Source organism: Mercenaria mercenaria, chromosome 16, assembly GCF_021730395.1.
Source record: "Mercenaria mercenaria strain notata chromosome 16, MADL_Memer_1, whole genome shotgun sequence".
NCBI classification, from domain to species: domain Eukaryota; kingdom Metazoa; phylum Mollusca; class Bivalvia; order Venerida; family Veneridae; genus Mercenaria; species Mercenaria mercenaria.
In genome coordinates this window covers 67,493,104-67,519,201 of record NC_069376.1, presented here as the reverse complement: position 1 = coordinate 67,519,201, position 26,098 = coordinate 67,493,104, and the positions used below count along the sequence as shown (strand labels likewise).

Genomic DNA, 26,098 nt, shown 5'->3' with positions numbered 1-26,098 from the left:
ATTATGAACAAATTAATTCTTAGTGGCATAAACAGTATGTAGTACAATGAACAGAGATTATAATAAGATAAAATTATGTACAAGTGGTGAAAGAATAATTCTAATATGACTAACGATGCTTTAATCATCACAACGTTATTATGTTGATGCACATCGGCGTGATATTTAGCGCCATATACGCATCGAGAAATAACGCTTTCAATTTTATCAAATGTTTTACCTCGGAACATGTTTAAAACGAAATGTCAAGTAGCATAATTGTTTTAATTAATTTACACACACACGGAGTTGGTTATCAGCTGTGCAGAATAATGCGCCACCATTTGCGCCCTAATGGAACTATTCCGCAAGACGTATCACAACTTCCGGCCCTAGCGTGTATAAACAAAGGAGCGTGTCGACCTACCATTTTGGCGCCATACAGGCGCAAATAAACAGTTCTATCACATATTTTTTTTAAATTTTACAATAAAAGATATATTAGAATCGAAATAATTTCAAGCAAACCAGTGTTTTAACACTTATTTATACACTCGGGTGGTTGAAATTATTACGCCCGACGTATAACCGCCCATCGGGTATAAATAAGTGTTAAAACACTGGTTTGCTATACATTATTTCTTAAATGTTATTTGTGATCCGCGCACCAAAACCCTAAAAAACTCTTGTGTGAGAAAAGTACGGGAAAGCATTGGCCTACATTTAAGGAAATAATATTGTTATTATGTCACATATGTAATAACAGATACAGACTAAAGAAAAAATAATAACACATGATATAACAAGAGCTGTCCGTAAGACAGCCAAGCTCGACTATTCGAAATATTGACCCAGAAGCAGGAAAATATTACCCAAAAAAGTTAAATATCAAAAGAGTTTTAAGTTCAAAAGGGGGAATAATTTGACCAAAATGCATATCAGTTATGGGACTTGCTGCTATCAACTAGTTTTATAACCCCGAAGGCACATGAGAAGTTTCAATTCAATATCTGCATTAGTTTTGGAGATAGTAACTTGCATGTAAAACTTTAACCAGAATTTTCAAAGTCCAAAAGGGGGCATAATTTGCCCAAAATACATGCCAGAGTTTTGGGACTTGATCCAGTGAGGTTAGTAATTGATCTAGAAAAAGAAAAAATAAGTTTCAAATCTATATGCCTTTTAGTAATAGCTGTATGTACTTGCACGCAAAACTTCAACCAGAATTTTCTAAGTCCAAAAGGGGGCATAATTTGGCCAAAATGAAAGTCAGAGTTATGGGACTTGATCCTATCAACTAGTTTTATAACCCCGAAGACACATGTGAAGTTTCAAATCAATATCTGCATTATTTTTGGAGATAATAACTTGCATGTAAAACTTTAACCAAAATTTTCTAAGTCTAAAAGGGGGCATAATTTGCTCAAAAAACATGTCAGAGTTATGGGACTTGACCCAGTGAGGTTGGTAATTGATCTAGAAAAAGAAAAAATAAGTTTTAAATCTATATGCCTTTTAGAAATAGTTGTATGTACTTGCACGCAAAACTTTAACCAGGATTTTCTAAGTCCAAAAGGGGGCATAATTTGGCCAAAATGAAAGTCAGAGTTATGGGACTTGCTGCTATCAACTAGTTTTATAACCCCGAAGACACATGTGAAGTTTCAAATCAATATCTGCATTAGTTTTGGAGATAGTAACTTGCATGTAAAACTTTAACCAAAATTTTCTAAGTCTAAAAGGGGGCATAATTTGCTCAAATAACATGTCAGAGTTATGGGACTTGACCCAGTGAGGTTGGTAATTGATCTAGAAAAAGAAAAAATAAGTTTTAAATCTATATGCCTTTTAGAAACAGTTGTATGTACTTGCACGCAAAACTTTAACCAGAATTTTCTAAGTCCAAAAGGGGGCATAATTTGGCCAAAATGAAAGTCAGAGTTTTGGGACTTGCTGCTATCAACTAGTTTTATAACCCCGAAGACACATGTGAAGTTTCAAATCAATATCTGCATTAGTTTTGGAGATAGTAACTTGCATGTAAAACTTTAACCAAAATTTTCTAAGTCCAAAAGGGGGCATAATTTGCTCAAAATACATGTCAGAGTTATGGGACTTGACCCAGAGAGGTTGGTAATTGACCTAGAAAAAGAAGAAATAAGTTTCAAAGCTATATGCCTTTCACTGATGGCTGTATGTACTTGCATGCAAAAACTTAACCAAGGTGTGACGCCGACGCCGACGCCAGGGTGAGTAGAATAGCTAGACTATTCTTCGAATAGTCGAGCTAAAAATGCGAACATTGCAAGGCTATTACACTTTTTGATAAAACATGAAGGGAGATAAAGAATGAGTAAGAAAGAAAAAAGAAAAACAAATAAGAAAGAAGAAAAGTAAATGTTGTGACAAAATTGTCATATGAATTATACATAACTAATAAGATAAGAAGAGAATAAAAACGAAAGCAGTGTCACTAAGTAAAGTAAGTAAAAAAACATCAAGAGAAGATGTGTAGAGAATAATGAATATATATTTTTATATAAATGTATATAAGAATGGTTTTTCGTGAAACTTACAATGTCTGAGAACTCATGAGTGCAAAAAATGAACAGTATACACCTATGAATGATATTGTGGATGGTGCACCACGGTCAGAGAAATGGAATGCACAAATCAGGAAATAAGGAAACGAACGACCATAATTGCACCCTTCCCCCTGAGGCTATCTTCCCCCTATTGCCAGACACCAGTGCTGAAAGCCTTACATGGTACGCCCAGATGGGCTGTATATAGATGTTCATACCCCCTGGTTAATGGTGCCATCGCTAATTATTTAAAAAAAAAAGAGAAACAATTAAGAAATTAAATGATTTTTTTCGGTGTTCATGCGAAATGAACGACAGAATAGAATCGGCAAATCCATGAATCGTGCTAGCGATTCATGTTTAATTTGCCGATCCTATTCTGTCGTTCATTTCGCATGAACACCGAAAAAAATAGTTTCATTTCTTATATTAACATTATATTTCCTTTCCATTTGTAAACAAGATAATATTATAAATTACACATATTTTGTGGCAATCAGCTTCCTGGCTATTCTGTTCACCTCACGGAACAACTGCGACGTCATCTAAGGAACGTTCTCCCTGACTATACGCGGACGTCGTCAAAACAGCTGTCGGTTATCACTAAGCAGCGATGACGTAAATTTCGCGCCTTTCCTTTTGCTGTTCATACGAAATGAACGTCATAATTTTCAATGGAAAAGAATAGGGCGAATGTAAAAAGAGTATAATAGGTTAGTGCCGTAGATGGAGAAAGTTTATCTGGCGAGGTGGAGGCAGTTATCGGGTGAGCCTAAGGCGAACCTGATAACGTCCGGGGCCGAGCCAGATAAACGTTCTCCATCTTAGGCACTAACCTATTATTCTATTTATCTTGTCATTACTTCATTTTCCGATATTTGGCAATTTATATTCAAAACTTAGTGTCCGACAACCGTTTTAATGACGTCATTTTCGTAATAACGTCACTTATATAATGACGTCATCACCGACACCGTAATATGGTTACAATTGAAAAATCGCAGTAACTTCTTCGTTTTTGAATAAAAACTCATTATTTGACCACTCATTTTATTAGTTCGGACATTTCCAACACAATGGTGATAGTTTCAATGCAAAATTTCTTATGACAACAATATCGATCATAAGGTCACATGATCAACTGACCGTATATCACTGGTCACGTATCAACTGACGGTGTATCAAGAAAGATATACGGCACCCTAATATCGGGTCGAAAAGACTGCAAGTGACAGGATAAATATTACTACACACTACCCATGAGGTTACAATACCCATGGAGCCTGTACCAGCAAGTATAGAAAGCATGTAAATTAAGTTTGAATTAATTGAATAAAAGCGAGATTGTTTACATAGTTTCATTTAAAAGATACTGTTTAAGGAATTTTTAAATTGACTTAGAGTTTCGCGATTTCTGATTTCGTAGGGGAGTCCATTCCACATCCTCCCAACGAGAATGACCTATCATATAATGCTGTTTTAGATCTAGGAACTTTGAGATGTTCATTTGTGACCGATCTTAAGGTTCTATTGTCAGAAGAGGAAACATTTGTGATCAATTTATTACTGTATTGCGGTGTCATTATTTAGCGATTTATAAGTTAAAAAACATGTGGTATAGGTCACTCGTTTAGTGATTGACAGCCACCCCAAGTCCCTGAACATATCCTTCGAGGGTGTCATAATGTAAGCTTTAAGGATTATCCTAGCAGAACGTTTTTGAAGTTTGGACAATCTCTCTATGTTGTAGGCAGAAGTATCAACCCAGACTACACAGCCATACTCAAGAATTTATGAATTATACTATACAGTTAAAGATTCTCTTGGAACATATTTAGAGAGTAATTTGAGTAATGTTATCTTACGTGAAGCATTGATGCACAGTTGATCTATCTGTTTATTCCAAGTTAAGTTGTTATCAATATAGATTCCTAACAATTTTTTAGTTTCTATATGTGGTAATATATTATCATCATATGAAATATCAATTTGTGGTGTTATTGTGTTTTTTTGTACAGTACCTAAACTCATGAATGATGATTTTTCTACATTAACTACCATATTGTTTTCACTGCACCATTTATTGAATTCATATGCACTATTTTGAAAGTTTGTTGCGACAACCGTATGGTCTTTATTATGGGTGTGTATCGGAACATATCTGTATCACAATTATTCATAAAAAGTGGTATGTCATTTACAAAAAGTAAGAAAAGTACAGGTCCTAATACAGAGCCTTTTAGGAGCCCCTGCTTGAACTAAATTTTCATTTGACATTTCGTTATTAGCAATTAAAATATTGTATCTATGATAAGCATCAAAGCAGGCGTTTTGGGTCCTCTGCGGCTGAGTGGTAAAGGTCGCTGTCTTCAAATCACGTGCCTCTCACTGATATTGATTCGAACCTCGCTCGGGTGTTAAATTCTTTATTTGGGGAAGCCATTCCGCTGGCTTACGAAATGTTGATAGTTTTACCAAGGTGTCCGCTTGTTATAAAATAATCAAAATCTGGAAAGTCGCAATATTGCTTTTAATTGTGTTGGAGCGATGTCAAACCCAACGAAAATAGTCTAACGTGGTTCGATTTGATTGCCAGTTAAACAAAGAAGTTCAAGCTCTGTATTTTCTGCTATACTCAATGGTTGACGCGCGGACCGGTAAGAGAACATAAGGAACTTAAGGAACGCCCTCGTGGTTCAATCCCTTCGCATCTGAACTATGAACCGGGATAAATTAGTCGACAAACAACTGCAAGGCCTTGATTTTTTATTGGAAAACAAAGCATAATTTTTTGATGACCTGAACCAAGTTTAACACAGTTCCAGCAAAGCATGAATCAACAATATCATTCAACAGGTTTATGTAACCAAAAATAAGAAAATTGTATTTGTTTTTTTTTTAAATATCTCAACAAGTCATATCCATTGCATACCTATTTGGATATTTGCATCTGTTATTATCTCCCTTAGCTGTTATTTTCTCCCTTTTCAGCATAAATGTGCAAAAGTACGTGTCAGTAGCACAGCTTGTTTTCCCATTTCTGTATTTCCTCTCTGTCTGCTTCAAAGAAAACTTTTGGTTAGGTGCAGAGGGATATTCCTGAAAATGTATTTTACTTGAGAGATTATGAACGTCCGTGTCATATTTAGTTGCAACGTCTATCAACTGCCTGAAGAAATGTATTAACGTGGAAAACGCTGACAACTGAACATTGAAGTTAGAAATACAATACACCAATTTTGTAAACAGCAGAGAAAATGAAAGAAATTATAACCAAACATAAAATTCATAATTAGCAAATGACAATCAGCAAAAGTAAAGAAATACTTTAAAATAAAATATTCTGAATCAGTTGTTATGACTTTCTTCTACTTTATGTGATTCTCTGCTCCGTTTTAAAGAATATTACATAACCTTACAAACCGAAAGACAATCATATTACAATTTGAAAGATCACTAAAAATATCCATCAGAATGTTTTGAATGCTAAATAATAAAAACATACTGAATCTGTAATTACCGAGAAGTTATGTTAAGATTTCACATAAATATTTTCGTTTTATCAACGATGCAAGCGACGTTTTTTAATTCTTATTATTGAAGCAAGCAACGTCAGTTGTCTGACGATGACTTTTTCTTCCTGATGATTCAAGCAGTTTGGATTTTGAAGCTGACTATTTTTTGATAATCAACTGTGTAATACAAAAGAAGCATTCCTTCAAACTTGTAATCCTTATTGTTCACAAACAATACATATAGGATGTGTATACATATGTATGTAGATATTTTAAAAAAGTTTAACAATTAAGTTAACTTATAGAACAAATATTCGAAATATTGAATATAGATTTTATTTTGTGAATACTTTTAAATTTTATAAACTATTCACAAAATTGAAATACAATATTGCAACAATTGACATAACATATTCATTTCATCCATTATATAATTGTTCTTCGCATATATTTATGAAATACAATGCCAACAAATCAAATTTTGGATAATAATTATTAACAGATGGGTCTGTAGTTAATGAATTTTGTCACCAGAACTTATTTTTACGGTGAATGCTACAAAATAGAAATGTCAAAGGATCAAATCTCATTTATGAAGATTTAAAAGGAAAACATCATGTTTACATACGGCATCCACCTTTGACCCCTTTTTAAAAATAATACCGTTAATTCGTAGATATAATATAAATATGAAAATATACCTCGTGTTAACGTGAGTGGCCAAACTTTCGTTTGCTTTAAGTACATACAGAAATGTTCAAGAAAACACTAGCATGCTAAAGTAACTAAGAAGTCCTTGGCGAGAATTCGTTTGATGACTTGTGCATTAGATCGAATTACCGGTTTTATTTTAAGGAATATCCTGTTTAACTACCGTCCGCCGATCTTGAAAAAGATTTCCTGACGACAGAGGCATTTGCCACCTAGTCTCTGGAAACTCAAGTTTCCTCAGTTAACATTCGTTTTCATTTCGATGTTTTACAGAAGCTTGAAGAATCGGCTTTAAACAGTCCAGCCAGAAAACAATTCTAGACAGAAATTGCATATAGTTATTAAAAAAGGGTAAATAAAATAAACGTTATAATTCAAGTAAATGACTTCGGTTAAAATGTTTATAATTACTTTTGCTTTTATAAATATATATGAAGTACCTTACATCTGGAAATAATTCAACTTCCTACCTAACTGCAGCTGTTAAAAAAGTACTATTTAGCTACCTATATTAAATGTCTAATGATTTACCTTTTAATTTTAACCGATCCCTTTGTACTTCCATTCCAGATAAGAGCAAATGTATTAATTTACATCCGACGGAAACTTTGAAAAAGGAGGCAATTAAGGTATTAGGTCCCTAATAGTGATGTTTAAAAAATGTCATTTGCTTGGCATATTCTTACAGTGGACTGTGCTTCGCACTTTGTTGCAAATTTTTAAAAAAAAATTACCGTGCCGTTTTTTTTTATAAATTTTGTGTAATTTATGGTATTTCCTCAAGATCAAGTAGAGACAAATTTCAAAGTGGCCGCCTTTGTCTAAAACGTTTGCGAGATTTCATTATACCATTATTTTTTATGAAAGACACATCATACTATTGGTAAACAATTATAAAACTTAAAATAAAACAGTCACTATCATTTTGTTCTGGGGTACCTCAAGTAAAGGGATTAAATGAAATAAAACTATTTAAATTGAACTGTTAATACAAACTATTAAAAATTTAAAACCGTCACTCATATTTTTCATCACATATTAACAAAACGATAAAAAGTCACAAAGATATAAGGAACATAACTAGTGCTTTGCAAGCAGGAAGAAACAAATGCAATATCAGAATTTAGGAGGATGGAGAGTAGAGGGATCAATGGGCATGCGCTCTTGAAAAATAATTTCAACTGTACCAAATATTGTGCAGTCTGACCAATACTTGACGTTTGGTTTATCCTGAATATTTGACTCAATGTCATCTTATAAAGTAGTAATTAACAAACAGAAATATTTTATAGCTGGTCAATTCCAGTTATAAAACTTTACGTAATATTCATCAGGCCATACCCCCTCCATCTTCCAGCATCTAGCCATAAAATCATGGTGAACTTGTGTCCTAAATACATATGGATAACTGAGACACTTTTGAAAATGAATGTTTAAAATATATTATTTCTAACAAACTGTAAGAAGTAAAGTTATACCTATAGTTTTGCAACTCTTCCGATAACTTAAGGTATCAACATATGTATTATGTTTCACAAACAAGCACCTGTTATGTACATCAAAACAACAGTTCGTTACGGACCACTATATTATGCAAATGAGATTCATTATAACAATATTTGTGATATCTTTAATAAAATTTCAGATAATGATGGCACGTAATTGATTTGACATATGGATATTGTATTACATTTATACAAAAACCAGCTGACGTCACAGATTGCCATGACGTCATATTTATGATCAAGTCGTATCGGAAATAAATATCATAAATAAAATATATCTTCTAGATTACCGGAGACAAATTAGCAAAACCATCAATAAAATTAGATTTCTTTCTAATTAATAAAATTTCTACTGGATATATTCTCTAAAGCATAGAAATGTGTTTGCAGTGATTTTGTACAATTTTAAGACAACATTAGTTTACCAACATGTGGTATTTGCTTTTTCTCAAATATTACTATTACGACCTAATTTCGAAAGACAAAATTCAATTTAATCGAGTTGAAGTAGGGAAACAAACAGCGGCTACAAATTATGTAAATTGTCCTATTCTTCAATCGAGCAAAGTATGTGTTTTATGTGACGACTGCTTGACACTTAGGTGTGTTCCTATAGTGGGTTGACCTTTTGATTTTCAAGCAAATTGGTTTGTTACATGAATATTTATTTGCGGATTTACCAATGTGTCATAAAGTTCAAGTCTTATTCCAACTTCTTTCGCTGACAAATATGTACAGAAAAAATACAACAGTTGCTACCGTTACAATAAGAAAAAATAGAACAAAGAAGATTGTGTCAAATGTAGCACTGACATCTTTCCATGAAACATCTGCATCCGTTAGAAGGATTTCTTGTCTTAGTCGCTCAGAATATTTTTCGCTTTCCACTGTGTCGTCAGTTGAGTTTTGGTCAGACAAGAACTTGCCTTGGTTGCCCATGGGAAGATGTATGTTTTTCTTTGACAGGACGCTTACGCCCTTGCTTCTCACGTATTTACCAATCTTTCCGTCCATATGCAAGCTTTTTCCATGGATAATTTTCGGATAGATTGGATTCGATTGATACCTTTTGTTTCTACAGTTACATTTAAAATAGCTTACAAATCTCGCTAAGACTCTATGTACAGGGTCGTCGTCATCTCTGTAGTAAAGGCGCACATTAAATATCGTTGCAAGGGTAATACATATGCTAATGACTAACACAACCAACAAATAGTAGCTGAAAAATGACATCGGACTAGATGTTTTCGGTAGGTTATCGCCAACAAGTGTCAGAAAAACTGCTATTGCAAGGAGCACGGTAATACTGTAGGAAATACGTTCTCCACTTTCTATCGGAATAGCGAAGATTATTGTATTTAAGAATGCCATAAAAATAATAGGAATAATCACGTTCAGCAATACAAATCGAGGTTTCCTTTCGAGATACACAAAAAAATTAAGGAAGTAGTCATAATTAGTGACACTGGAGTTATAAAGTGTCCATGCCCCATTTTCTGTGAAGTATGTTATCTTTACTTTGTCTGTACGAGGTTTGAATATTATTTCAGAAGGACTATGAGCCCACGCAGAGAAGCTGAATACGCATCTGTGCCTATCAAATGGGTAATATGTCACATCTACCCTGCATGATGCAGAAAAAACATTACTAGGATAATACCACACCGTACCGTTCGAGATAAACCGAATTAACTGCCATGAATCACCTATTTTTTCAAGTTTTTCAACATTGTTAAAACTAAATTCGGTGTCCAAACTTTGTCGCTATCGATAACCAGCTCTTCTAAATGTCCATAGTTTGATGGTTTCCATTTCATATATTCATCCACCCAGTATAACTCAGTTACTGCTGTAATGGTAAGTTTCTCCTGAACCTTATTGAATTCTTGAATAGAAAGTAATTCCATTCCAACGTAAAGAACCACAGGGGCAGACTGGTTAACAAGAGGTCGAAATATTTTTTCATAATTCTGCATTTTATCAGCTAACAATTTCTTAGCATCCGTCATAGTGTGGCTTATTTGATCTGGATTATATAATTCGAGACAAGCAGGTACTCTTCAGCCTTTTGAATATCTAAATATGTTTACGTTGTAAGTTGTCAATCAGCTATTCTTTCAAATGAGTCTTTGGTAATCAACAGAGTTTGTAAAATACAACACAATCGACGTTATTTATGCATAGTTCTACACACTTTGAACATGTTACGAGTCTGAAAGAAATCTTTGTGTTATTTTGAAACAAAATAAATTTATTATTTACACCTTTATTTGAACTCTCATTCAGTTATCAACCTAAAATCAGGTTATATTGTAATTCCAGCCTGTATATAGTAACTGAATTGCATAAAACATAAAGTGTTATGTGTACGTATTTAAACTAACGGTAAAAACGGCGGGTTGCTAAGTTTATTATTACAACATATCTACGTATTCTAATATCAAGGAAATCTATGTAATAGTGATATAATCTATTTTTATTTGTGTCGTATAACCGTACCTCCATCAATATTTGTATTGTTTTATTACATTTGAACAATTTTAAAAAATTATTTCTGACATTAACGTTATTTTCGTCCTTTAAAAGATATCTTAATCTATTATTGTACAAAATGTTTTTCATTATTTTCAGTAGATCTAAAAGCTTCTAAAAAATGCATGCCAAATGTACGAAAGGTTCTTAATTCCCCGTTGTTTCAACAAGTTTACAAATATAAACAAATACATTTAAACAAGAGCTGTTTGTAAAACACGTTTGCTCACCCCCCCCCCCCCCACCCAAATAATGGCTTGTCCCATTTTCAGTCCCGGGATCACTATGACTTTTACTTTTGACCTACTAACCTCAAAACAATAGGGTTCATCAAGTTTAAAAGCCCAATTTTGCAAGTTTGAATATACTGGGTCAAGTTGTGCCCAAGTTATTAAATGGAAACTATTTTCAAGGTTCAGGCCCCTGTGCCCTTGACCTTTGATTTACTGACCCCAATACCAAAAGGTATTCTACTTCATAAGCTCAATCATACTATCAAATTTAAATGTTCTCAAGTTATTAAAGGGAACCCGTTTTGAAGGTTCAGGTCTCTATGACCCTGACCCCTAAAGCAATAGAGGCCATCTACTTCATATGCTCAATTAGGCTTTCATGTTTGAAGGGTTTTGGTCAAGTGGCTGTCCAGCTATTGCGCGGAAACCGGTTATCAGGTTCAGGCCCCTGTGACCTTGACGTTTGATCCGACACAATATGCACAATATGGGGTCATTTCCTTCGAGAGCCAATTTAAGCAGTCAAATTTGAAGGTTCTGGGTCAAGTACCTCTAATCTCTACATCTACTTTATTAGCCTGATCATGCTACCAGGTTTGAAGGTTCTTCTTCAAGTGGTTCTAAAGTTATAGAGCGGAATCTATTTTCAAGGTTCTGGCCCCTGTGGCATTGACCCTTGACTTACTTCTAAAAAAATAGGCGTCATCTTCCTTCTAAACCCAATCAGGCTAAAAATTGAAGGCTCATGGTCAAGTGGTTCTCCAGTTATTTGGCTGAAACCGTTTTCAAGGTTCAGGCCCCTGTGATCTTGATCTTTGACATACTAACCCTACAAACTATAGTGGTCATCTACTGTATAAGCCTAATCACGTTACAAAGTTTTAGGGTCCTTGATCAAGTGTTTCTCCAGTAATTGGGCAGAAACCGTTTTCAAGGTTCAGGCTCCTGTGAACTTTACCTTTGATATACTGACCCAAAAACAATAAGAATCGTTTCCTTGATAAGCGCAATTATTCTATCAAGTTTGTTGGTCCTGGGCCATTTGTTTCTCCAATGATTGGGCGGAAACTGTTTTCAAGGCCTTTGTGACTTTGACCTTTGACCTACTGACTCCAAAAACTATAGGAGTCATCTACTTGATTCAAGCCTAATCAAGCTTTTAAGTTTGAAGGTCCTGGGTCAAGAGGTTTCAATTTTTTAGAGATTTTATTTTGCGGAAACTGTCCGCTCTACGGAACGACTGACCGACGCGACTGACAGGTGCAAAGCAATATACCCCCACTCCTTCAAGGATGGGGGGGGGGGCGGGGTGGATGGGGAGGTGTATATTTAATATAGATATATTGTTCTTACATACATCCTGACCGGTACAATCTACTGTTCGAACTTAATAAGAAAAAATTGTAATTTACGAATTATGAAAGGAAACTTAACACGTCTTATATATTTTACTTCCAACTTCTGTTATATTCTGGGCATCGCATATTCTGGGTGTGGTTGTGTGTTTCGAAAGAAGTCCCTCTCCTCTTGAAAGCAGAACTCTGAAGTGACCGGCAAAGCTTAAGATCACATGGCATGGTGATATTGGTGAAATCCGTAAAATATGTAGACCACTGATCTTGTAGCATTTTACAGTTTTAACAAAATAATAATATTATTATAGTTGTTTTCAAATACATATTGAAAAAACGTTGGCTTGCAAGTTTAAAGCCTTCTTAAATAGTATGTTCTATGGAAATTGTATAAATGTAGACAGTACCCTAATCTGAATGTACTTTGCGTATACCTTTTTAGTCGAAAGATTTATCATAATTCAAAGATATTCACCGTGCATTTATATCATTGCAAGTTCTTTCAATTATGCCTTTATTAACAATGAATACAAGAGTAGAATGCTGACAGTAAAAGTTATTAAGATATCCTAAAAAAATATATGCAATTATTTCAACTTTAATAACTCACATGATGGGAAATACGGAACATTTCCGAGAATTCAGGTGATTTTCCCGAAAAAAGCCAGCAATTAATGATAGCACCACAATAGCATGTACTGTCAAACCGCTCCTTATATCTTGCTTACACAATCAATAAGAATGGGAAAATAAAATCCGCAAAATCCCCTAGAGGTAACCCCAAACATCAGAGTAGTTATTACAATGTTTCCTACAATACTGATTCCGCAATATCCCCTAGAGGTAATCACAAAAATCAGAGTAGTTATTACAATGTTTCTCTATTTTATTATCACAGCAGCGTTGTTTGTGCCGTGTGGCGGCCGTAAAAAGTCTCCCGTACATTCAATCAGGGCTGTTATATTTCGATCTTCTCAGATCGTTCAGTACGACTTTTATGTCGTGTTATTGGTACTGTTTAGTTTCTCAACATGACCATTTCGGCCTGGGTGGTTCCAATACTCTCACTTTTATAACCTTGGGTATTGTTTAATCACCCCTTGGATATGGTGCCTGCTTTTTAATTTTGTCTTTTGACAGCTTCTGTGATACGGAGACTCCATAATCTCAGATCCCCTTCCTAAATTCCAGTTTGTTTAGTTCTGCCCATTGTTTTCTCGTTTGGGGCAAACCCTTTACTTTATCTGGGGACCAAACGCCGCTCTTCATGGAATTACACGCCTCAACACGTGTATCATTGAAGGTTCCATGTTCACCGCCGTTTGAATACATCTGCGGATGTCTCTAAATTGCTTTTTGTACTTTTAACATGTGTAAATGTTGAGTTCTGCTCAACCCGGGGCTAGAGGGCGTGGACGGTAGCATGCATTTCCACTTCCGTCCATGAACAGGCTCAATCAAACCGAGCCTGCAACATTTTCGTTTTTGTCGTGTTGAGCGACCTGTGAAGTTTCCACTTTTCTCTATTTTAATACAATACTGATTCCGCAAATTCCCCTAGAGGTAATCCCAAAAATCAGAGTAGTTATTACAATGTTTCCTACAATACTGATTCCGCAAAATCTCCTAAGGTAATCCCAAAAATCAGAGTAGTTATTACAATGTTTAATACAATCAAATTCCTCTAGAGGTAATCCCAAAAATCAGAGTAGTTATTACAATGTTTAATACAATACTGATTCCGCAAATTCCTCTAGAGGTAATCACAAAAATCAGAGTAGTTATTACAATGTTTAAGACAATACGGATTACGCAAATTCCCCTAGAGGTAATCCCAAAAATCAGAGTAGTTATTACAATGTTTAATACAATACGGATTCCGCAAATTCCGCTAGAGGTAATCCCAAAAATCAGAGTAGTTGTTACAATGTTTAATACATTACTGATTCCGCAAATTCCCCTAGAGGTAACCCCAAAAATCAGAGTAGTTATTACAATGTTTAATACAATACTGATTATAGTTTCTATTTCCTCCAGGTTGCATTCATATGTTAAAAATGACTACAAAAAGACTTATTCAATGATTAAATGAAACATGATCATTTATTCGTTAATAATATCGTTTCAAATATACCTGTTCAGCTTTTATTTTACCATTTCACTTCCACCTGAATCACAGAATACCATATCTAACAAACGAACTCGAGATAAACACTTTTACGACAAGCTAGTTATATGTTAGAGTGTTTGCCCTATACAACAAGTTATCACAGATTAACTTGCAAATACTATCTCATTTTTCAATTCATTGATTCAATATAATTCTGGTCGTACTTACTTATCTCTTTTTTCTGTTTCACTGTGTCCATTGAATATCATTGCTCTCATTAATCATAAACAAATCAGTAAAACATTATCATAGGCATCTAACTCGAATCCCCGATACTGTTTCTTTTTTGCATTGAATAGTGAAAAACTGAAACTGAAACTGGTTTATTTGCTTAAACGCCTATTTCTACATTTAAAACATATTCAATGGCGTTTTACAATACAAGTTGAAATAAAATATTAAATATAAAATATTTTAAATAAGATTAATTAAAACGAATCAAAATAGCAATTATTAATTTAAAGTCAATGATAATACTATATTTTAAAATATTACTAACATACAATTATCACAGACAAACATTAAATTTCTATCACTGTCACCAGCATCATTGTTTAAAACTCAGTCAAAACTTAGAATAATGCAAAGTAGTCTCTGAAGAAATGCGTTTTCAACCTTTTCCTAAAGCAGTCAATTGAATAACTTTGTCTGATGTTCAACGGCAATTGTTCCACAACTTTGGCCCTATAGTACTAAAGCTTCTATCACTAAAAGTTTTTCGCTTGTTGAAAGGGACGATGTAACAGTCAACTGATGACTCCGAGGATCTGAGGGAGCGCTGGGGGATTTTCGGTGTTAAGAGTTCAATCAAATATGCAGGCGCATTTCCAACATGGCAATTGAACATGTACGTCAAGATCTTAAAGTTTATTCTGGCTTTGATCGGCAGCCAGTGCAAATCGTAGAGTGCCTGCTTAGAACTGTCTCTTCTTCTACGATTCAGAACTAACTTCGCACACATATTTTGAATGCGTTGCAGTTTTGCGATGTCACAATCAGAAATACCGTATAAAATAACATTTCAGTAGTCTAAATGCAAAATAACCAGCGATAGCACTAAGGTTTCAGTTGCATCCTGAGTCAAATATTTGCGAATGTTTTTGATTCGGAAAAAATTCAACATTGCCGTTCTACACTTTATTTTTATATGCTCTTTGAAAGTTAAAGTTTCGTCCAAATAGGCCCCCAAATATCTGATGTTACTCTGTCTCTTGATTTTATTACCACAAATATCTATCTCGTGAATGTTTAACTTATTCAACTGAGGGGCACTTCCAAAGGCAATATGTTCAGTTTTTGAGGAATTCATTTTTAGTTTGTTACTGTTCATCCACTCATTTGAATCTGTAGCAAACTCCTCTAGTTCACCAATGGATTAAGCCTCGATGGATGGTTCGATATGGTTCGAATAGTATTGTGCACAAAAAGTAACAACAAATATGATATATTTAATTCGATTTTCTTTCTACTTCCATTTTTAACCTGTAATTTTATGTTTACATTGAACACTTAAACTATAACACAGATAATGACCAATAAGAATAATTCCTGCATGCCATACAGGATTTCCCGTGTTTCTCCTGGTGCTGATAATCTCGTCTCAACATCGAGCAGCACCTTCAACAAAAGAAATATTTTATTATCACGATGATTATGTTTATTACCTCTCATGTATTAAACGTTTTGTGTAAAACAATGACTCTGAATAATAGTTATGACTTTACTAGAATATATAAATAATACAAATACAAAAGTAAGCTATGCCGGTTCACTAGAAACTAGTCAACCTATCCTGTACTAAATGTCAAAAGCAGTAATGTTGCCAGACCAGAAATCAACAGAACGATTATTCAAAAACAAAAAGTAGTTTATGATTGTTACGGCTTTCTGCTTCAGAATAAAACGCCATTCATATTAAAAGTAAATTGATCTGTTTTATTTGAAAGACTGTAATGGCGCTCCGTTGACAGAATACTTCTTTAATGTTTACTCTACTATTCAATTTATTTGTCACGGGGAGGGATGTGTATTGATTGAAATGATGTATCTAAATTGCTTTGTCGTTAATTTCTAATTTTCCGACAGTTTTTACATTAACATTTACATTTGTTGATCAATATTCTCAATTAATGCTTTGAGTGTGGTTAATAAATACAAAGTGCTTAATGACGTCATTAAAGTTTAGTAAAGGTAGGCATTATTTGAGTATAAATCTAATGAAACAAATTCCATATGAGATGAGATGTCTATTCATTTGTTGCGTTAAGGGTCAGCCTTTTTATAAACATAAACATACTATTTAAAACGCAATATCATGCAACTTAATATCACTGTAAATATGTGACCACTGAGAAAAAAAGTATTATGCAAAGATCTATGTACTAGCACCATTTTTATGAGTACAGTCATTTTATCATAATCCAGAATTAAGAAATAACCATACTTCAATATAATAACAAATAAGATAACCAGCTGTAATACACATATACATAAAAGAACGAAAAGGTTAAGTCTTAGCAACGTAGTAAGTTATTTTCACCTCAAACTGTTTGGTCAATTCATTATACATCTTCTCATCCGCCATGTTAGGTCATTTCAAACAAGAATTTGGCTAAGAAGTCTTACACTAAGGCATTTTCCCTTGCCGTACTTATTAGAGAGCCGGATCATTTACTATATGGTTATTCAGACATTGGTATAACTTCATTTATTAAATTATTTTGCGACTTGCAGCGCAATATTGACATATTTTTGCGGCAGAAATTAACCAATTAAATTCCGATGTAATTAGTAAAGTTATTCATGTTGTTTCTAAATACCAAAATATCAAGTGCTAATAAAAGCAGTTAGTAAGCCATTTAGGTATGTATATTGCTGTCACTGGATAGATTTTTAATTTGGGGTACGCCTAAAGTGCGCAATGGAGGTAAAGTGCGCAATGGTGCGCAATGGAGGTCAAGTGCGCAATGGAACCAGTTTTTTTTTTTAATATCTATCTTTGATATTTTAAACGGATGTTCCTTTTTCGAACAGAATTAATTTCTCGCACTATGTATGTTGATCAATGCATATAAATATGCAGATATTGCAGAATGGATTAGGAACGGAAGAAACATGAACATAACGGAAATAGATAGACACAGGTAATAACTCGGAAGCCAGCCAGGGCAAATATCGGAGGCGGCCGCCTCAAGACTGAGAAATGTTCGATAGACGTTAGATGAACATTTTAGCTCTTCTCTTCTGAGTTGTTTATAAAGTGTGTTGACAATCACTGCGTTAAAATGACTAGATTCCGTCGTATTTGTAAACAACAAATACATTTATAAAGTGGAAAATCTTTTGGATTGTAAATCAGGGAAGACTTTTTTCTTAAACATGCGATAAAACCCCAATAGCAAACATAAGGCGGGTGCTTGTCTGTCTCACTGTATAAATCAAACCTGACGGAAAAGCTTCAATCTAATTTTTTATTTACATCTTCATATTTCAGGCAACTGTTCATAATCAGTTGAAAAACCTTGTTACTTGTTTTTGTTTCGTATATACTTCGCTCGGGAATCATGATTACCCGCTTCCATTTAATCATTCTTCAAGAGACTTTCCTAACTCGTACGTTTCATCAAGGACATGAGCCATATTTTAATTGCTTTTGATTCCATACCTCATTTTTTATTTCGATGTAAATGAGATGTGAAACCAAAATTTGTAGTCCTGTTTGGCGCCATATAACCTATACTGTGTTGGTGCGCCGTAAAACCCAAATCAAAAAATCAAATATTTTAATTGCAAGGGAGATATTCATTTTCAGGCACTAGCTTCGTCAATTCGAAGTACATTGCTCTTACGATAAAAGCCTAATTTAGAGTCAGTCGTATTTTTTATCTCCATAAGGAGTCATCGGCAAATCCTTTTGACAACATGGTGTCTTCATCGATCAATATGGTCACTGGATTCAATTCCATTGTCAATGACAAAGACCGCGGACAACCATTTTGTTCAGTTTCAGTCATTTGTTTATCAAACACAAAATAAGTCAAAGGATCGCAATACTAAAACAAAACAGGGTAACAAACTACTATAAAAACAACACTAATCATATACAGTATACCACTGGCATAGACTTCTTAAATATTTCACATGCAAGTCAATAGTATACTATATCAAACCACTATCAATACACTGTTATTAATCAAAATGTGTAATGATATGCAAATCGATTATGTCAATAGTGTACTAACTGTAAACTAATTGTATTGGTCAATTGTGTACTAAAAATATTCTGTTAATTAATTGTATACAGAATGTATACTGTTAAATTAATAGTATACTAATTATATACTGCTAACAAATTACGAATTATACACTTGAAAAGAAAATAAAGCTGATTTAATTCATGAATGCTCTATACACATTTAACCAATCAAGTGCAAGCAACAAGAATCTGGAAATGGAAATGAGATGACTGTCAGGATACGAGTGATATGACCCAGGGAAGTGCCTACGCCTTTAGTATCTTGAACAATGGTTTGGGTCCAATCGCTAAGGTGACTATGTCTTAGAATAGCTGACAAACGATGTAGAATGTCCTTTGTTAAAACGTGAAGCTGATGAGACCAAATATCTCAGATAAAGAATTTTCCTCTGGCTACCTTGCCTAAATGATTCGTGTACCAATGATTTGTAAATTATTTTAATTATGAGCCAGACAATTTCAGGGATCAGGCAAATCAATAAATGTTTCAAACTACAATTTCCAATTAGCTCAAACTCCTATAGGCTGGAGACTCTATACTTGACTGGTCTTTTTGTTGAGGTTCCCGTCAGACAATGTCTTTGAATCAACAACATACGAGTCCTATCGCATAAATGCTCGGCCTCTGTCCTCTCAACTCTATATGATTGCCCTGACTCCTGGATGCTCAGCGCCTATATCCCCGATGCCTTGGCTGTACCTTGCCAATAATGCTGAACCGTCTATAAGCTGGAACTCTCCTACTATCTCAGTAGATTACCAAACTCTGGGTCTCTGTCTCAGCTTTCCGATGCTCAGCCTTTATTTGCTATCGTCTATAGCATTCAATTACCTTTAAGGTAAAACTCCTATGCGCTGGCCCTATAGCTCGAAACCTTATTGAAATTCTGCAACTCTTCTTTAGTCTATGAACTTCAAATGTCTTCTTTTTAATAATTTATCCGCCCCGACAGGGTAACTGCAATAGTCTCCTTATCAAGGTACTGGGATAAATTATTAATTGAATCCTCGATGTGTCTTCTTCGACCGCTGGATACAGAATGAGCTCTCTGTCATCCATCTACCTATTTATACACCAGCAGACGTGCTATTTTTAGAACTTGTTTCTGATTGATCCAAATTTAAACATAACGTTTTACAACGAGTACTTGCTCTATCAAATATCTGGTTCCCTTTAACTTTTGTATATGACATAATGTGCGAAGCTGGGACCCAGCCATCCACATAATGAACCCAAATCAGCCACAAATGACCCAAATTCTATTATTCACAGCAATTCAACAATAACTATAGCAATGCCAACCTGAAAAGGGAGTCAAGCACTATCTGTGCTTACGTGTTACGTTATCAATATATTAAATATACAAATTATTCTGACAATGACAACTACATGCAATACTCAATAGTTGTAATTTATCTGGTCAACCTGAAAAGGAAATATTTGCTTTAGTCAGATATGTCAAAATTAATTTGGCAGTTCTCCATGTATAAAAAATGTGTAACAATATAAAACGATGAACGTTCAATTATATATATTATATACATATGAGCATACCTTCGTGCATGTACAATGTAAATAAAACTACATATTCAGATCAATCCAGATATCCGCATTCAAAAGTTGGTAATTTTTTCTAAAATCTATTTCAAAGGCGGTTAATCATATTTTGGTCAAGTAACTGAGTGCTTAGATAACATGTTAGATTTTCACTAATTTGATTTCCTATACCAGTTGCACAACCAAGATGGAGTTGTTTTTATCGCAAGTATAAATAGAGGAAACATTCCTTGCCTATGGAATGGCATGAATATATAATAGGAACTACTTAATTATAATTGACACAGATTTGGATTGAAACTACACAGTTAGCCAAAATTATAAATCCAAATTTGTAAAGTTAATATTACCTCCTCTTCCATATCTCGGTTGCGAATCCTGGAGAGATCAAAAATAAATGAGGTTAGAGACTGCACACTTTTTAAAACTTGTTGTTTGGTTCAGACTCTTAAAATATCGAACTGTCTGTCAAATACAGATATAAAACAGATAAGTATATTGCAATCTCTTTTTAAATGGTAGTTGTTACAAATTGCATAAAAGGTAATAAAATATACGTTTCTAATAGGGATCTAACTATATATACTAACAAAATATATGGAAACTAAAATAAATCATAAGCTATCGCTCAGGTGATTTTGACCACCCGCAATTAGTAAAATAATAATTAAAATTGTGCGAAAAAGATAAATTCAGTCAAACATCCGTTAGCTTTCTTTTAAACCTGATAAAAGTATATAGTTGAATAACTATTTTTAACATCTTAATTCTGACCAAACTTAAAAGAGAATGATCATTTAGCAGTCTGATCCAACCCCTAGCCAATCCTTTGTTACGGAAGACTGCACATAATTTCTGTCTGTAACAAAACAAAGCAGAGATGACTAGAAATATTTTTTATTTGCTACACATGATCCGATGACGTAATATACTTAGTACAGCTATGAAAAGACATACAAACACTAAATAGGAAAATGGCGCGAAAAACTGGTAGTCGCACATTACCTGTTTTTTCTAATGTATGCGATAGTAAATGCAGAACAATGAAAAGCAATTTAGATTTAAATAAAATGTAAGCAACTTTTAAATTCTGGGGATGCGTTAGAGTCGCTATCGGAAAGGTCAAATTATAGAACGCCGGGTATAAATGAAAATTTACCTAAAGAGACGAAAATGATGTAGCCGTTGAACATATATTTGAAAATCCTATCTTTAAATGTTTGTGGTTTAAAACCGAAAGAGTATACACTAGAATTTATTAAGTTACTGCAAAGGTATAATATTGTAGGTTTGCAAGAAACAAAACTAGATAATTTGAGACTGGAAATTGGACAAGAATACCATTAAACCAAAAAACATGCAGCAACTGTAAAAATAAATCAGGAGATGCGTTCATTATATTTTCAAGTGAGACTTGTTTTCAAATGAACGAAAAAAATATCAAACGATATTTCCTCAGAAATCCGAATGTTTTTAAACTGGAACAACTTATAAATACTGGAAATAAAAAAAGTTAGTTTGTTAAAATAATATTGTCACAGTTAAGATAAATGAAATTTTCATGTCCATAATCATATATTTTGTGACTCTCCGATGCCCAAATGGGGGCACCATTTATGTACTATTTGACATATTGCATTTAGATATGAAATGCGTTTGTGTGAGAACTCTTATCTTATTTTGTTAGAATTGAATCATATCATTATTTTCTGATGAGCCTCTTATATATTGTTAAAAAATCACCTCACTGATTCATGTATTCATGAATGAGTGAAATAAAAGGTTTTTGACTTGACTTTGACTTGACGCACCATAGATTTCGAGATAGTACACAAATGATGGTCAAATAGTATAAAATACAATGCTATACTAATTATATACCGTAATAGTATACAAAACAGTGAATCATTTGTATAGAATTAATATAGAATCAGTTGTTTGTTGAATGTTTTGTTTAGAGGACAATTATACTGCAATGTCACGCAATACATAATGCTATGTAAAAATGAACAAAGAAAATTAGCTCAGGTCTTCGTGCTGTTACTGTACACCTTACTCATACCATATAAACTTCAGAGTGTTTTGTGACATTTTTACACTGTCACATTTTTAACAACTTTAACAGTATGTTGAACAAATAACTTTTTAAAGCACTAGTCCAGTGAAAAAGATATACAATCATTTCAATTTTTTAGTGTATTACTTAAATATAGCGGTGAATTATATTTCTAAATTATTGTGTCAAACTGGAATTCTTACTTTATTATTTGTATACGGAAATACAAATTATCGCGAAAGAATATGAAATTAATAAAAAATAATTGGATATTCTATCAAACATATACATCAGTGAAGATTGAGATGTATATAAATACATTATATAAATACTATGAAGCATAAACTTAAGATATTTACTAAATAGTATCAAAATATAATGAAAAACATTTTTGCCAATACAAACACAATGACGTTATCATTTGCATGTAACTTTGCCAAATGCGCGTGAAGTTGCTCGTGTTAAACGGTATGCTTTTATACAACGACTGAAAGACATAACATAAAGAGTTGAGATCGAAATATCTTTCTTTCTGGGACACCAGATGTTAAATTGTCACACTTCTATCTAGAAAACAACGTAAGTTTCGTTATTGACAGGGTGTTTCCGTTTCATGTAAAATTATTCCATTTGGAGATATTGTATTTCTCAATATTTCAAGTTTTCAAGCAATATTATGTAAATCAAACAAGCCTTGTTGATAACATTATTATTCTTAAACCTTACCTCAAATCGTTGCTTCAGAAACATATCTTTATACTACCTTTTGAACGATATTTAATTATTAATAAGCTAACAAATTGACCCTATTGGTCCAGGGTTATCAAGAACCCGGAGAAGCAAGAGAAATCGCTGTCATAAAAGTTGTTAGGAACGCCATACACATCGACGACATCATTTAGGTCTAGATGAAATGTACCAGCTGCAGTCAACATGTTTATACCAAATGCATCATTGTCATCATCTTCAGGTTTAAAGCGCATGTGAAGCCCAATATTACCATTTATTCTTAAATAAGTCCTTAAAGATCCAGCTTTTGGGGCCTTTGTTAATGTTACAACGAAATGGTATACCCCGGGAATTTTACATGTAAATTGTCCTGTGCTATTGCTATATCCATTTGCAATATTGAGTTCGGTCCGCTGGAACAGGAGAGTACTGTCACTTGACGAATTTCTGTACACATCTTTTGCTGTGAAAGCCACATTTTGCTCTGTAAAAAATAACACAAAATGCACTTAATTACTTAGCCTCAGAATGATATTTGAATTAAACAAATGCGTGTCGTTATGTCCGTTGTGACAATCGACGTGTATATGGGACGAGTTTGTGGGGGAATTTGGGAACTTTAGAGCAGGTTAAAACAATTAGTCCAGTGCACAGTTGTTTGAAGCTCTATCAATGAAATATAAGAGCATAGTATATTAGGTGGGTGGGATATGGTAATGCATATATTTATAATGATAGAGCTTCAAGCGCCTGTGGTCCAGTGTTAACAGAATCGCATAATGCGAAAACATAATAACTGTTATCATTATGATGTCTTCTTCATAGACCTTTTAGACGCAATGTTTAGTGTACATAACAAAAAATACATCAAGGCTGACAAAATCTGGTTAAATAATAATGAACAATACAAGAAAAATTGAAAAATATATTGTGAACATGTCAGCTTCATAGAGTTAAAACCATACATAATCCTAACCAGAGATTTACATTGCTAATGCTAGATATTTTTAGTCTTATAATGATGTGATTTTCTTCTTTCATCTTAACTTTTCTTATCCGATATATTTGTTTTTATTTTAAGGTTAGTAAACGTTTCTATAAGATATGCTAAACAGACACCTGATATAGCGTTATTAAGCAGTAAGAGTCTAATTCCTAATTTCCAAAGTTACTTACGTGTACATGGATGTCTGTTACATGCCTTCACTTCTATTGATGATCCATCACAATTGTTCGCATGCAAAGATGGTATTGGGTTGGAACATGTCCGAGATCGGCTTTGGAAACCTCCCCCGCAGCTCTCACTACACGAAATCCAACTTCCCCAACTTGTCCATCCACCATCTAACAAAAACAAAGATAAGGTGTTAGCCTATGTTCAGCTTGTAATGAATGTTTGCCTATTTTTGAGTGTTCAGTACTGCAAAACTATTGATTATGTGTAGTTCATGTTCCCATCAGCTAGCAAGACGGGTTTTTCTTACTAGTAACTACATTATAGAAACGCCGTTTTCATTTATTTGAATCTAACTTGGATAGCTGATATCGGAATAACTCTAACCTTTCGGTACAGCAACGACAATTATCAAGACAATTGCAGTGACGTACAGCACAGCGAGTAATCCACCATAGATATAAATCAGAATCTGTATCCTTCTCAGTGTATCATCCTGCTGAAAATCCTTGCCGTTGGTTATTTTTCTTTCACTATGTAACTGCTCATACCGTCCCTCGTCTTTTTCCGGTTGATCTATTTCTGATTTCGAAGGATTAACATGTTCAAGAGTTGAAGCGGTTAGGACTTCTGTATTCTCGTAGAAGCTGGTCTCGCGGTCACGAGTCTCCGTATTGATATAATTGAAGTCCATCTTGCAACATATAAGAAAGTATAAACTGTCGTTACAATTTACGCAAATATTTATATCACATAGATACGAAATAGTTTCACTTTCTTTGGCGTACTCAATTTGCCGATAAGTAAATAAAATACAAAGCAAGATGTGGACTTACGAGTGTTTTATTTTGATACTTTACCGTTGAATTCAATTATATTTAAGCGTATCTGTAGGACAACTGAGATAAATACGAGTTTCAAAAATATATATATATATAAAAAAAGAAACACTGTAAGAGCATTGGAATGACCGGCTCCAGTTAACATAAAAGGCTTCCATTTTCTCAGCAAACTGATCACGGCAGACATCCAAGCATTCTTTAAGTGGGACCTTTAGAAAGTAAAGTAAGCACTCTTTCATCAAAATTACCGGCGATGAAATGCCCAGCTTCAGAATAACATGTGATTCTAGATGAAAAATATTGGAACCACTGCCGTACACTTGCAAGATCGTAAGAGGCGACTGATAGGGTTTGAACACATGGTTTGCTGTATATCTGTAATTCCAGCAAGGATAACACTTTTCACTTTCTATATTCCGTAAATGAGATGTGAAACTTCTATCTGTAAAATGCCGGGTCAGTGGCTAAGTGGGTCCAAACAAATAGGAAGATACTATAACTATACACATTAAAAAGACTGACTTTTATCGTTCATATATTTTATGAAACCTAATTAGCGTCCAAGTAGCGTAACACGACAAAAATAGAAAAGAAATCAGAAATGATGATTTTAGGCAAAGTGCAAATGTTAACTCTTAGCATTTTGGACATGATTGGTTCTGCCTTTGCGGCCAGTGTAGATCTTGATAAGACTGCACATCCGTGCAGACTGATCATGGTCTTCACTGTTCGCTATTCAGTTAGTAAATTTTCAGTGAACACCACTTTGAATGATAAGTGGTACTGCCAAAATTGAAAGATGGACAAGTTCATTATAGAAATCTAGCAAGGTAAGAGTTAACTAGTTAAGGTATTGGACCCCTAATAGTAATGTTTAAAAAAATGGCATTTGCGTGGTTTAT

The 26,098-nt window shown here is 34.0% G+C and overlaps 1 protein-coding gene across 1 annotated transcript; it reads right to left on the bottom strand.

The window, feature by feature from the left end:
- Positions 1–22,636: 22,636 nt before the first annotated feature.
- Positions 22,637–25,048, bottom strand: LOC123541344 (uncharacterized). Its single transcript, XM_045326769.2, has 3 exons — positions 24,742–25,048; positions 24,357–24,524; positions 22,637–23,664 (listed from the first exon to the last, which is right to left on the bottom strand). Exons 1-3 carry the CDS (start codon positions 25,046–25,048, stop codon positions 23,258–23,260), a joined length of 882 nt encoding a protein of 293 aa, XP_045182704.2. The 3' UTR covers positions 22,637–23,257.
- Between the last annotated feature and the right edge of the window lie 1,050 nt (positions 25,049–26,098).